This window comes from Vulpes vulpes, chromosome 13 (assembly GCF_048418805.1).
Source record: "Vulpes vulpes isolate BD-2025 chromosome 13, VulVul3, whole genome shotgun sequence".
Taxonomy (NCBI): domain Eukaryota; kingdom Metazoa; phylum Chordata; class Mammalia; order Carnivora; family Canidae; genus Vulpes; species Vulpes vulpes.
The window spans coordinates 36,837,145-36,852,720 of NC_132792.1; the positions used below are offsets into that span (position 1 = coordinate 36,837,145).

The 15,576-nt window shown below is 39.1% G+C and overlaps 1 protein-coding gene across 2 annotated transcripts; it reads left to right on the forward strand.

Moving 5' to 3' along the window:
- The first annotated feature begins 2 nt into the window (after positions 1-2).
- RIDA (reactive intermediate imine deaminase A) lies at positions 3-13,216 on the forward strand. 2 transcript variants are annotated; one of them, XM_025994753.2, is made up of 7 exons: positions 30-225; positions 7,275-7,380; positions 8,872-8,926; positions 10,072-10,140; positions 11,124-11,179; positions 11,299-11,545; positions 12,636-13,216. In XM_025994753.2, exons 1-6 carry the CDS (start codon positions 161-163, stop codon positions 11,506-11,508), a joined length of 561 nt encoding a protein of 186 aa, XP_025850538.1. In that variant the 5' UTR covers positions 30-160; the 3' UTR covers positions 11,509-11,545; positions 12,636-13,216. The 2 variants fall into 2 exon arrangements, with proteins under 2 accessions (XP_025850539.1, XP_025850538.1); XM_025994754.2 differs by lacking the exon at positions 11,299-11,545 and having other exon boundaries at positions 3-225.
- Positions 13,217-15,576: the final 2,360 nt, after the last annotated feature.

Genomic DNA, 15,576 nt, shown 5'->3' on the forward strand with positions numbered 1-15,576 from the left:
ACCTGGCGGAGACTACAACTCCCAGAATGCCGAGCGAACTCGCCTCGCAGAAGAGTTCCCGCCGGGACGGGTCCCTGGGCTGGTTAGTCTGGAGACGCACTGGCAGAGGCAGTGGACGGGATTGTTCTCTTGGAGGGGGAGCAAGATAAAAGGGTTAGCCATGGCGTCTCTGATCAGAAAGGTGATCAGCACTGCGAAAGCTCCAGGGGCCATTGGCCCTTACAGGTAACTAGGCGTAAGGGAGCGCGGACGGTCTCTGACGAGTGGGGTCGGGAGTCCCGGGCTGAAGCCAGGCGGGGGCAGAGCTGGCGCAGGCCCCGGGCTTCATCGGGCCCAGCCTCCTATTCGACTCGCTGAGCCCAGGACGCTGAGCCTGGGAAAGGGGCGAAGCACCCTTGAGACCCATAGGGCGTCAGGAGCCCCAGTGGCTGCGGGAGCCTCTGCTCTCGGGGACTGCCCCGACCCGGAGGCCGGCGCGCTCCGCCGCCCAGAGCGGTCAGGTTGGGGGGTTTGGTGGGACCGTTTTAGCAAGCTATGATTCACACACCAGTAAAAAAAACCCCATGAAGTGTACGATTCAGTGATTTCATATCATACTCACGTAGTGCAGCCATCGCCGATTAAGTTTTGGAATGTAGGTGAGGTCCGGAGCCCACGACCAAGAATGAATTCTTGAGACGTCTTTCGTCCAAAATGGTGGTGTTCTTAAGGCCCGGGGACAGGACCTGTGGGCAGGAGGAGCTGCGGCCGCCGGCCCGCGGGGGTTGGCAGGGTCTGGCGACGCGAACGCTCGAGGAACTTTGGGAGCAAGGTTTCCAGGACCTCGAGGGGGCTGGCTGTGCTGTTGGGAAAGGGTCACTTGGTACCGTCCAGTAAGACCTGAGGCGTGAGACCCTTCGGATGTGTATGCTGGGCCAGGTGCTTGGGCACGATCGCCAACACGTAATTTCTAAAGGAATCTTCGTATGTTAAAGGAGACTGACAGGCTCCTAGGGGTCAGACTAGGTTGCCTTTTGCCTTTAGCAAAGTATTAACATCAAGGCAGTTGAGTCCCTAGAGGAAGGTCCCTCTGCCTGTTTCACGGGCTTGTCCCAGGCCTGCGCCTTGTCCTCAGCCCTGTGTTTTCATCAATCACCACTATATAATCTCAGAATATTTTAATCACCTCCAAAAGAAACCCCATATACATTAGCTGTCACTCCTCACTCTTTTCCCCTAATTCCTAGCAACCACTAATCTATTTTCTGTGGATTTGCCTGTCCTAGACTTTTCCTGTAAATGGAATCCTTACAATATGGTCCTTTGTGACTGACTTCTTCCACTTAGCATAATGTTTGATCTAACCCTCTCTTAATTCAAAGGAGTAAATCCCATGAACAGATGTGTGTGTTCGTCTGAACAGAGCTGAATTCTTTTCACAGAAATGCTAAGCAAATATGTACTTATCTACCCAAGACACTGATTTTTACAACTCGTATAGAAATGCCTTGGGATGATTATGAATTCTTTGTCCATGCTCATTTCCCACAAATAAAGTCAAATACAAATCACAACAAAAATCATTTGCTAAGATTGCCTCAAAATGCTCTAGCTAAATAAATGTATACTGTCGGGACCCCTGGGTGGCCCAGCGGTTTGGCGCCTGCCTTTGGCTCAGGGCGCGATCCTGGAGACCCGGGATCTAATCTCACCTCAGGCTCCCGGTGTGGAGCTTCTCCCTCTGCCTGTGTCTCTGCCTCTCTCTCTCTCTGTGTGACTATCATAAATAAATTTTAAAAAAATTAAATAAAAAAATAAATGTATACCGTCTACCCTGTGTACATGCCTTTCCATTTGTCAGAAGTGCTGCTAATAGAAAGGTTAATTTCTTTCCTAATCAAACTTTCATTTTCATTTTCTTTTTTCTTTTTTTTTTTTAAGATTTTAGTTATTGGGCAGCCCCAGTGGCTCAGCGGTTTGGTGCCTGCCTTCAGCCCAGGGCATGATCCTGGGGACCCGGGATCGAGTCCCACGTCGGGCTCCCTGCATGGAGCCTGTGTCTCTGCCTCTCTCTCTCTGTGACTTTCATGAATAAATAACTAGGAAGTTGTTACAGTTGGCTCAGAACCGAAGGTCTGCTCTCTTTGTTAACAGTAAGAAGTTTCTTTGTTTTCTAAAGTTGATATTTTTTTCTCCTTCATGTAATCAGAATATTGATGTCATATTTGCTGACATTTATTGATGTCACTCAGCACAAGGCACTGTTCTAGATAGTTTATTTGCACAGCTATTATGACAGTGCGTACTTTTCAGATGAAGAAACTGATATACACATGGTTAAATAATTTGCCCAAGGTCAGCCACAAGGTGGGATGTGATAGAATTTGAACTTAGGCAGAGCTTCAGAGCTCAGTCTTCTGATTTACTTTGCTCTCTCCTGCCATGAAAGAACTGAAAGAGAATTGAGAAAGAAATCATTTCCTTACTGTGATTCAGTTTGCATATAACCTACACTTTGGGAAACCCTGGTTCAGAGTTGGACTTTGAATCTGAATTTTTGTTTTGCGTCTTGCTAGAAATTAGCTTTTAGCAAGGCCTGGATTGTGATCATTCCCAATGCAAAACTGAAGACTATAACCTTTATTTTGTATGCACCAAGGAGCCTTCAAAGTTTTTGAAGAGGAAGTGACATGACCAGATTTCTTTTAAGAGGATTCTGATAATTATTTGGAGAAGACATTAAGAATAGTAAAGGGGGTATTATATTAAAAGTAAAAATCCTTGATCTTTTTCCTCCTCTGCCCTGATCCCTCTCCCTCAGTCATTCTGTGATTTTACTTCAGAGCAAAAGCAACACTTACCAGAAACAAACACAAAGTGGTTTATAGAGCCTGGATAATATACTTCCTCAAGTGTACACTTTATTCAAGAAAACAAAAAATAATAATAATAAAAAAGAAAACAAGCATGACAGTAATATTCCTGTTTGACTCAGAGTCAACTCTCTTTGTAAAGCTATAAGAAAAAAGGAAGAGAATCAAATGAATATACCAATATGATAAAAGACAAAACATCAACCAGCTTCATTGTGTGCAGACTTTCCAGGACATTGTCCTCTTCTGCTTTTTTGTATCCAGAGGTCATACAAAGCCACTAATAATGGTGCTGATTTTCAATATTTTATCTTGAAGAAAAACTACACCCCAACTAATTAGTTATATCCTGATAAGTTTAATTGGACATGTTTTGAAAACCATTGGGAAACAAATTTTTGTGCATGGAGTTTGTAGTGAGCACAGTTTTTGAAAATTCTGGGTCTTTTCCAGGAAGAAATCAAATGTGTTGAACTTTCAGTCCCTGGCATTGTGATACATGGGGTGTTGTCACCAACTAGCTAATCAGCTCAGCACATTTCAGGAATACCCTGGGACAGAACCTTGAGAGATTTCAACATCACATTGCATTGCTGTGCATTTTGCTAGCACACCACCCAAATAGTCATGAAATTTGTAAGTAATAGTCCATGTGTCATAGATTACAATATGAGAATTATTACTAAGATGCTTTTGAAAGTGTTATTACCCTTTGACCGGAAATAGAACAATCCACTTTTACATTTTCTGGAGTCTAATGACTTGTCTATGGAGAGAGTAGGATGCTTATGATCAGGAAGGGTCAACTAATTATTTTTGTGAACAGTCTCTTTACTAATCTGTATGAGATAACTCACATAGGTCAGATAGTCTTAGACGTCTGTTGATTTTCTGAGAACAAATGAATTCCTTTTTACTATCAAAAATTTCTTGGCCAATGATAACGCATATGAGTTTAAACTGTTTCATATACAGAAAGAGTTAAAATTACTTTCCAAAGGGCTTGGGTAGCCTAGTTCTACACAGAACAATTAATAGAAGCCTTGTGAGCTGATGATATTTTTCAACCAAGGAAAGCTTACACATTAACAAACTGAATAGTTAACTTGTTTCTGGGCCAAGGTGAAAGCCAGATGGTTGAGAATTTCTAAACTTTCTAAATCCTATTACAAGTTTCAATCTACCTTCTTCTGCTCTTCAAAGCCCACACAATAAGCTGGTAGATCCTGCTAAAAAGATTCTTTACTGACAGCCCACGCTATTTAAGTGGTTAGAGAGGAAAACACCAACCAGAAGTTATTGTGTGCCCACTATGTGCAAGGAGTCACCTAGGGCACTGCACAGCTAGAAACAGTAAGACACAGCTCCTGTCTTCAGGGAGTTTACGGTCTGGCATAACCCTGGAGGTGGGATAAGAACAGACTGAGCTGTGATGTGAGGCAGGATCCTGTACATGGTATAGGGAAAGCAACTCTGAGGTTCACATGAAAAAAAGGCTTAGTTACTTGGCCAGGGAAAATGTGTGTGTGATAGTTTTTGATGGAGTTTTGTTTACCACAGCAAAATACTGGGATCAAAGGTAACCAGTTAAGTATGTTTATATAGTGAAATACTCTGCAGCTATTAAAAAGAATAAGGATGCATCCTGCATACAGTTATGGGAAGATAGTGATATACTGTTAAGTGAGAAAAGCAAAATGTAGAAGAGTGTTTCATATACTACATGCTGTATAAACAGGGAGAAGATGTATATTCATTTTTATCCATATATGCATAAAGAAATGGAAGAATATGTAAAAAAGAGCATTGATTATTTGTAGGGACTGGAAACTAAGCAAGAGGAAGATAAGGAGAGAAGGGAGGAGATTTTTCATTGAGAGTTTTTAAATAGTTTCTAGATTTTTTAACCATGTGAACATTCTCTTATTCAAAAAATTATCAAGAAAAAATTATAGGGGCACCTGGCTGGCTCAGTTGGTAGAGCATACAACTCTTGGTCTCAGCATTGTGAGTTCAAGCCCCACGTTGGGCACTGAGCTTACCTAAAATTTAATAAATAAATAAATAATGAATTAATTATCAATGCCATAGTTTAAATTACAAAGAAAAGAGATATGGTCAGGAAAATCAGGGGACACATCATGAAATAAAATATAAGAAAGCTTGAAGTATATTGGAAAACACTATAGGGAACTAGAAGAAGATTAGAAATGAGAATGTGATATTAGAAATGTAAAGTCAGAAATGAGAAGATGCTGTTTTCTAAATAAGCATGGAAATGATAAAGCAAGTTTTACTTCTAAATTTAAACTGATACTTTATCAACATTTTAAAAATGGTGGCACTCACTGCCACTAAATTGTGTACTTAATAATGCTTAAAATGGTGAATATATTTTGACACAATTAAAAAAAGAGATGGGGGTTTTCTTTATCCAAAAAGTTAAAAAAATTTTTTTCTTTAATTTGTTTGGATCTTTTTCAGGTCTCAATGTGGCTTATTCTGTTCCTTGTGATTTTATACTAATTCTGTAATTTAGTATCTTCATTACAAAACAAGCCATTTTTCCAAAGCAAGCACTTTGCAGAAATGAAGTGTAAACTCCCCGGTGGATCCTTAATTGACACTTCAAGAAGCAGTGATGAATCTTGTCTGAGATAATTACTTCTTTTCTTGAGTGCTCTTGGCATTACATTTTGTTGTTTTACAGCTCTGTTGGGGTTTAAGTTACATTAAAATTCACCCATTTTTAAATGTAGAGTTCCCTGAGTTCTTGTAAATGTCTAGAGCCATGTACCTGCCACCACAGTCAAGTTTTAGCACATTTCCCTCACCCCCCAAAAATTCCCTCATACTGATTTTTTTTTAAAGAATTTTATTTATTCTTGAGAGACGCACAGAGAGAGGGAGAGGCAGAGACACAGGCAGAGGGAAAAGTAGGCTCCATGCAGGGAGCCTGATGTGGGACTTGATCCCAGGTCTCCAGGATCACGCCCTGGGCCAGAGGCAGCGCTAAACCGCTGAGCCACCCAGGCTTCCCCCTCATACTCATTTATGGTCAATCTTCAGTGACCCAGAAAGCCAGTAATCTACTTTCTGCTACTATTCTGTCTTTTCTAGAGTTTCATATAAGTGGAATCAAATGATACGTAGTCTTTAGATGGATCTGTCAGTGGGTGTTTTTTATTGTTTGTTTTTCTTTTTGGCTCTCAGCAACAATGCTGCTCTGAACATTCATGTAAGGTCTTTGGACATATATTTTCATTTATTTTAGGTAGTTGCCTAGGAAAGAAATTGCTGAGTTGTATGTTAAACATATGTTTTAAGTTTTTCAGAAATTTACCAAACTGTTTTCCAAAGTGTGTACTGTTTTTGCATTCCCACCAACAATGTATATAGGATTCTGGTTGTTTCACATCTGCACTAATAATTACTATTATCAGTGGCATCTTATTGTGTGTAGTGGATTCTATTATGGTTTGCTTTACATTTTTCTAATGAGTAATAATGTTGAGCTTCTTTCATGTGCTCTTTAACTCTTCATATGTCTTTTATGAAATTACCTGTTAGAATCATTTGCCCATTTTTTATTGGTTTATCTTCCTCTTATTGAATTATAAGAGTTCTCTTTTTGGGGGGAGGATTTTATTTATTTCCTCATGAGAGACACAGAGAGAGAAGCAGAGACACAGGCAGAGGGAGAAGTAGTCTCCTCGCAGGGAGCTCGATCCCCAGACCCAGGATCACGGCCTGAGCCAAAGGCAGACGCTCAACTGCTGAGCCACCCAGGTGCCCCTATAAAAGTTCTTTATATATTCTGGATACAAGTTCTTTGTTAGATATTTGTTTTGCAAATATTTTCTTCCAATCTGTGACCTATGTTTTCATTTTCTTTTTCGTACAATGGAAATCCTCAACTCCACTTTGTGCTCCCCTGCCCCCAAAAGGACAATGTAGCATGTTGGCTAAAACTGGAGCAAAGTGCACTAAAACATTAATTTCCTGAACTCAAGTGTTGTACTAGTCACCTTTTAAAACATAAATTGCTCTTTAGCCATTTGTTCGGTTAACGTTACAGGAAAGACTTGACACACTTTATTCCAAATTTTAAGAGGCGATTTTCAAGAACTTTATTTGGGTATGTTGTCAGACCAGGACTTTCAGAGTTGATGGAAGAGTCTTGTGGGAAAACTTACTTTGATAAATTATTACATATGCAGAAAAACTGATCACACTGACTGGATCTGTCCACACATGGAAAATAAACTGGATTTTCAGGGAAAAAAAAAAAAGCAAGTTTTCTAATTTTAATGAAGTCCAGTAAGTTCTTTTATTTTATATTTTGTGCTTTTCATGTCTTAGCAAAGAAATCTTTTGGCATTGAATTTTGTATTACGTACACTGAATTTCTGTTTATTTCAGTCAGGCTGTGTTAGTCGACAGGACCATTTACATTTCGGGACAGCTAGGCATGGACCCTTCAAGTGGACAGCTTGTGCCAGGAGGGGTGGCAGAAGAAGCCAAACAAGTAAGTCACCTTCTACACTCGAAGTTCCCTTCTTTGCTTTTTAATACTGAGAGATATTAAGAATCCTCTTGGCTGGTTTTTTCATAGAGATTATCAGATAAATGCTTCTAGAGTTACTTACGGATTGATTTAAGACAGTTTTATGTCAGTAGAAAGTTTGAAATTTGAGGAATCATTTAACAACCAAAAGAAAAGTCTACTTTCCAAGATGATTTCAAACATGAATTATTAGATACTCACTAAACTGTGGTAATCATTTTACAGTATATAAGTATTATCAAATCATGTTATATACCTAAACCTGACATAATAATCTATGTCACCTCAATAAAATTCCTTAATTCTCTAAATTATTCCTCAATAAACCTGACTAAAAAAGTAAAAAAGAAAAAAAAAAGGTAATTTAGTTGATGAAGATATTTCCTTACAATGACACTCTAGTCCCTCTTTAATATTTTACATTGACATGATTATTATGTGGTATTCAATGCAAATAAAACTGACACACAGTCTGGAAATAAAGAAGTGAGATTTCAAAAAAATAAAACTACTTAACTCTCAATAAAATTAATGAAATCATATAGCATCTTGCAACTTTTACATGGATTGGAAAATTTCTTATCAGAGCCACTGACCCTTAAGAAAAACACCACAAAAGTAATATTCAATATTTGATAGTAAGAACTATCAAAGATTATGTGTAGTATGTTTTTTTTAAAATAAGAATGGAGAGTATAATTCTAATCTAATAAATAGAATTAAATTATAATTTTATGCATTCATTGAGACATTTGTATTATCCAAAGACAGAAAACAACCTAAACGGTCCATCCATAAGGAACTAGTGAAATAAATCATGCTAGGGCCATATAATTGAATTAATGCAGAAAAAAATCCCCAATTTTTATTTTACCTAAAAATAAAAATATCAAATATTATAATGTGACCAGTAGAGAGTAATAATGAATTGTCAAAATAGTACGTTAAGGAATGAGTGAAAAACCTCTGTTTTTCCAAAGGCCAGAGTGTCAAGCATATACCTCCTTTACTATTTTTTGAGAAAAAGATAAAAGTACTATAAAATCAATTATTGCTTTAAAAGAAAACATGGTTTAATGCTCACTAGGTCATACTTATCCTCCAAGTAATAGTTAGGAACTCCAGGAGCTTTTTCTGTTTCAGCTGAGGGGATGTCAGCTAAGAACTTCACACACTCTAGCACTGATGAAGAAACTTCAATCCAGTCTTTTCACTCACAAAAGGAGACAAGGTCTCACTATATTTCAGAAATATTCATTTCCATTAAATGAAAGCCAAGAAGCAATTCACTTGCATAGAAGTAGCCTAGAAAGAGTAGAATTTCCTAGAAAGGGAGAATTTTTCTGCAACATAAGATATTCAAATGGGTATTAGCAAAAATTGTTGAATGGAATAAAATTAAAGCTTTAATAGAACATTGGTGCCTTAGGCCTTTCTTGCCTTGCTTCATAGGCTCTTACAAACATGGGTGAAATTCTGAAAGCTGCGGGCTGTGACTTCACTAATGGTGAGCAACTTGATATTCCTTCACATTTCCATTTGGTATTTGTGTGGTCTTTTTGAAGAACAGAGAGCATCCAGTAATATATCACGCCATATCTTCATTGCTTTTGAAAGTTGTTTCAATTTCAGTCCCATTTGAATCAAAACAGTCCTAGAACCATATGTTTTTCTTTTTTTAAAAAATAAATTAATTTTTTATTGGTGTTCAATTTACCAATATACAGAATAACACCCAGTGCTCATCCCGTCAAGTGTCCCCCTCAGTGCCCATCACCCATTCACGCCCACTCCCCGCCCCCCTCCCCTTCCACCACCCCTAGTTCATTTCCCCGAGTTAGGAGTCTTTTTCTTCTCCCTTCTCTTATATTCCCTTTCACTGTTATTTATATTCCCCAAATGAATGAGAACATACACTGTTTGTCCTTCTCCGATTGACTTACTTCACTTAGCATAATACCCTCCAGTTCCATCCACATCGAAGCAAATGGTGGGTATTTGTCCTTTCTAATGGCTGAGTAATATTCCATTGTATACATAGACCACATCTTCTTTATCCATTCATCTTTCGATGGACACCGAGGCTCCTTCCACAGTTTGGCTATTGTGGACATTGCTGCTAGAAACATCGGGGTGCAGGTGTCCCGGTGTTTCATTGCATCTGAATCTTTGGGGTAAATCCCCAACAGTGCAACTGCTGGGTCGTAGGGCAGGTCTATTTTTAACTCTTTGAGGAACCTCCACACAGTTTTCCAGAGTGGCTGCACCAGTTCACATTCCCACCAACGGTGCAAGAGGGTTCCCTTTTCTCTGCATCCTCTCCAACATTTGTGGTTTCCTGCCTTGTTAATTTTCCCCATTCTCACTGGTGTGAGGTGGTATCTCATTGTGGTTTAGAGCAGGACCCCAGGAGGGCGGGGATGCCCTCGGGCTCCCTGGGACACTAGCAGACACCTGCGCCCCGGGGAGAGTGCACCGAGCTCCCTAAGGGCTGCAGCGCTCACGGCGGGACCAGGAGCAGCTCGGAGGGGCTCGGGCGGCGGCTCCGCGGAGAGGCGGCTATGCGGCTGGGAGCACGAATCCATATGTTTTTCTAAGTAATATTTTGGGTGAGACCAAACAGCTAAAACTAATAATGTATGTATCTTCTAGTGGTAAAAACAACTGTTTTGCTGGCTGACATAAATGACTTCAACACTGTCAATGAAGTCTACAAACAGTGTAAGTAATTTGGCTTTATTACTGTATTCAATTTTAACAAGAAATTAATCTATTAACCTATTGAGTGTCCATTATGAATTAAGAGTGATAGGAGATGCTAAAGAAATGACCATAGAATCTGTCCTAAAAGGGTAGTCTGATTGAGAACATAACAACGTGTCCCCTTGAAAAAGATCCAAAACATTTCTATGGCACTCTCTAGAATAATATACTACAACCCTACGAATTCATTTTCTAAATGAATTTCTAGAATGAAATTAAAGCCTAATATTATTACTCTTCCCAGGTTTTCTAAGCCCTCCTAATAATTTTTTTAACACATAGATTATATTTTTTACTGCTATGATACGGCTTTGCCATCTCCGTTCAGGCTCTCAGGATCATTAGCTGGGTTAATTAACATTTTTTATGCCTTGGTTTTTTCACATGCAAAATAGAGATAAAGCTTTATAGGGCCGTTGGAGTGTTTAAATTGAGTGGTATGAACTTACTGAGTTCATACTACAATAAGTATTACTTTAAAAATAAAACCCCATTCGTATCAAACAAGATCAAAGTCTCAAAGCATGTGAGTATTTTCTTTTTCTCCAGAAAGCTAAGACATTTTAAAAAGTATTTGATATCATAGGAATCCTATGGCAAAATATTTTTCAAATAAATATAAGCTTCTTTTTTTCAGTGTTGCTTATATCTAAGAACAGACAGACCTATGAAACACTTATCAGAGTCTTTTTTTTTTTTTTAAGATTTTATTTATTCATTCATGAGAGACACAGAGAGGCAGAGACATAGGCAGAAAGAGAAGCAGGCTCCATGCAGGGAGCCTGATGTGGGATTTGATCCCGGGACTCTAAGATCACACTCTGGGCCAAAGGCAGGCGCTAAACCACTGAGCCACCCAGGGATCCCCCACTTATCAGAGTCTTGATTGTGCAGTCACAATACAGTATCTGAAAACTAAAATGAAATTCTTTTAAATTTAGATTTCAAGAGTAGTTTTCCTGCAAGAGCTGCTTACCAGGTTGCTGCTTTGCCCAAAGTAAGTATAATTTAAAATGATTAATATGTACAATTTTACATTTCTACATTGTTTTCTGAGTATAACAAGTTAAGCACTTTGGCAGGAAATTTTTTTTAATTTTTATTTATTTATGATAGTCACAGAGAGAGAGAGAGAGGCAGAGACACAGGCAGAGGGAGAAGCAGGCTCCATGCACCGGAAGCCCGACGTGGGATTCGATCCCGGGTCTCCAGGATCGCGCCCTGGGCCAAAGGCAGGCGCCAAACCGCTGCGCCACCCAGGGATCCCCTGGCAGGAAATTTTTTAAAGGAAGAAGAAGAAATCATCTCTTCTTTCCAGAATCTTAAAGACTAAAAGGAAATACCTAATATATGCGTGGCGGAGGTGAGAGGACTAAGAAACTTAAGAAATTTTTAAAATTTGTCTTTAAAAAATCAAGAAAATTAAGGGATCCCTGGGTGGCTCAGCAGTTTAGCACCTGCTTTTGGCCCAGGGCATGATCCTGGAGTCCTGGGATCAAGTCCCACATCGGGCTCCCTGCATGGAGCCTGCTTCTCCCTCTGCCTGCTTATCCCTCTGCCTGCTTCTCCTTCTGCCTGTGTCTCTGCCTCTCTCTCTCTCTCTCTCTCTCTCTCTCTTTTTGTGTCTATCATGAATAAATAAATAAAATCTTTTAAAAAAATCAAGAAAATTAGAAATCAAGACCACACATTAACACAACAGAATCAGAGGGACTTAAATTGTAAGAAAAAGTAAAATAGCTGGATTGTTTTCACATACTTAGAGACTATACATTGAGCCAGGGTAGTGAGCTCTGTAATAAAGAATTTCAGGTGTGTAATGAAATATCCAGCCCTTCCATTAGGAAAATCATCTCAAAACCAGTGGCCCACATATTTTCTCACCATTGTTATTGTGGTATTCGAATCTGTTTAGAAGCTCCTAGCAGCCCAATATTCCTGCCTATAAAAAAGCAGCCTACTGACTTCCACTTGTAATCATCTTCTAAAGAAAATTTATCTTCTCTCAGTGGTATGCTTATTGTTTTAATCAGTTGTTACTTGGAATGGTCAGTATCCTCAAACTTAACTAAGGTATCAGGTGTAGTGAAGGAGCTCTGAACTTGGAATCACAAGAAATGAGCTTGAACCTCTGCCATTAATCATCGTGTCCTGGGACACGTTAAAATAACGTCTCCAAGCTTCCATGAATGGTTCTCGGGATCGAGGAGAGAACACTGTCTAATGGAGCTACTGGGAGAATCCTGTGAGCTAATGCACATGAACACGTCTGGCTTGGGAGCCTGGCCTGTCATGGGTTCTCAGTGAATGCTTCCCTATCCTTCCCTTCTTTGAAAAATTTAATGTTAACAATGCTGTGTTGCAATCAGTTATGTATATTTTTAGTAAGTATTATAGAGCTCTCTTAATCCATAAAAAATTACCTAACCATTGCTTGATTATGGTCCTTGCAGGGAGGCCGTGTGGAGATTGAAGCAGTGGCTGTCCTAGGACCTCTCACCACAGCATCGCTATAAGTGGGCCCAGTGTTATTTAGTCTGGAATCATAACAATGTTTTTAAGTTTACATCTTAATTTTTACCGTTGATGTTGGAAAGTGTATGATTGGCTAAAACATTTGAGGTCATTATGGAAATAGCCATAAAATAAGGGGAATTAAGCATGAATTGGAGATTAGATGACAACTCCAATTACTGGCGCCATAAATCATACACACACATACTCATGGTACTAGACGTCGGAAAAGAGATGCTCATTACATACGCAAATAAATGAAAGTAGAGGGAAATAAATCATGCAAGAGAGGAATTACCATTCCTAATAAATAATTAAGAGCACACATAATTCAGTTAAATCCTATTAATTTAATGATGTGAAATAATTAGTCCTCACATCAGCTATATAATTCTGCTTTTACTTGAATAAAATTAAAGTACCTGAAATTTGAATCGTAGAGATAAAGGAGAATAAAGTGGATCACAATTTTAATAGATAGTATTTTTCTAATGGAAATAAAATAGACATGCAGATTTTCCTTGGTGTGGTTCTGTTCACTTATTTTTTAACAGTTTATACATTAAAGCATATTACCTAATGGTGGGGGGAAACCATGAAGTTAAAACTCCGAAGTATTTTTTTTTCTCAAAACTAAATTCTGACTTTGTACATTTTTTAAAATATTTTTTAAAGATTTTTTTAAAATTTATTCATGAGAGACACAGAGAGAGAGAGAGAGGCAGAGACACAGGCAGAGGGAGAAGCAGGCTCCATGCAAGGAGCCTGATGTGGGACTTGATCCCGGGTCTCCAGGATCACATCTTAAGCTGCAGGTGGTACTAAACCACTGCACCACCGGGGCTGCCCTGACTTTGTACATTTTTACACTATTGTAATCAGGCTACGTAAAATCATTTTGTATTTGATCTTTAAAGCCTTTCAATTTAGACAACTACTACATGAATACTTCCTTGATATATAGAATAAATACAAATACAAGTACACAGATTAAAGAGTGTAAGGGCACCTGGGTGGCTCAGCCGGTTAAGCCTCTTTGCCTTTGGCCCAGGTCATGATCTCACGGTCCTGGGATGGAGCCAAGCAAGGGTCAGGTTCCCTACCCAGCGGGGAGTCTGCTTCTCTCTCTCTGCCTGCTGTTCCCCTTGCTTGTACAGTCATTCTCTCTCTCTTTCTCTTTCTGACAAATAATTTTTTTAAAAAAGTAGAAGTACCGGATCCCTGGGTGGCTCAGCGGTTTAGCACTTGCCTTTGGCCCAGGGTGTGATCCTGGAGTCCCGGGATCAAGTCCCATGTCGGGCTCCCTGCATGGAGTCTGCGTCTCCCTCTACCTGTGTCTCTGCCTCTCTCTCTGTGTGTCTCTCATAAATTAATAAATAAAATCTCTAAAAAAAAAAAAAGTAGAAGTACCCTCCCCTTAGTCTCCATTCCTCTTTCGTCGCCAAAGAGAACCACTGCTAAGAATTTGAGTATTACCAGCAGACAGTTTTCTATTCTTTACATAGTTGATCATCCAGCTTGGTTTCAGCTTGTTTACATAAATGGAATTTTATATATTATTCTACAGATAGCTATCTTTTGTGGGGTTTTTTTTTAAGATTTTTATTTATTAATGAGAGACACAGGCAGAGGAGAAGCAGGCTTCATGCAGGGAGCCTGATGTGGGGCTCCATCCCAGGTCTCCAAGATCACACCCTGGGCTGAGGGCAGGCACTAAACTGCTGAGCCACCCAGCCTGCCCTATCTTCTGTCTTAAAGATCTTCCATATACAGACACATAGGCCTACCTCATTTTTAAAACTGTTGCAGAGTATCCTTCTGTGAGAATGTGCAGTTGGGTGACTTAACCACTCCTCCAAACAATTCAGTGATTTTTCAAGAGTATTGTATTACAGCGGTGCTGCTATAACATATACCCACATATCATTCTTGGATATACAAAAGCTTGTTCAAGAGAGCATCAAGCTTGTTCTAACATTACAAGCATCCCACTTTTATTTGTTTATTTTTTTAGCATCCCACTTTTATAAAGACCATTTGGTGACCCACTTCTGAGATACTTTCACAAATGTTTCAACTTGTTGTAGAAATATCATATTGATTTGGAAAGCTCAGTCAACCAAAATATGATAATAGAGGCAGTTAAGACAACAGATTTTAGAGCACTGACTTTGGAGTAACTCCAGTGAGGTTTGAGGCCCACATCTACCACTTCTTAGCTCTATGACCTTCAGTTAGTTATTTAACTTCCTTAAAGCGTAGTTTCCTTAGAGATAATAATCGTACCTCCTCAAAGGGATGTCCTAAGGATGAAATAAAATAATGTATATGAAAACTACTTTGCAGAGGTTAGCATAGAGCAAGGACTCAAAAAGAACTACCTCTATTCAGCGGTATTTGGTAATTATTGCTCGTATGGAATAATGTGCTAGGTAAAAAAGTTTCTGCTATTTAGATAACTAAACAAAAGTTTGACAACTCTTCAAGTAGGCAAAGCTAGGGAGTATAGGACTGTGAATTGATAAAACAAGATCAGGCACTGGAAATTATTTTAGGCATTTTTATATGAAGCAGTATAGTATAGTGGTTAAGGGCATGGACTCTAGAACCAGACTACCTGAGTTCAAATCTTGTTCTACTACTTCTAAGCTTTATAACATTGGGCAAGTTATTTAAGCTCTCTGTTCTGTTCCTTCTGTAAAATGGGGATAGTAGTAGTACCTACCTTATAAAGTTGTAAGGATTAAATTTCTATGTATAAAGCATTTAGAATAATGCTTGGCATGTAGCTGTGATGATGATAGTCACAGAAGTCTTTCCATTATTTGATAATAAGAAGAAATGAGCTGTCAGACCATAAAAAAACATGAACCTTCAATG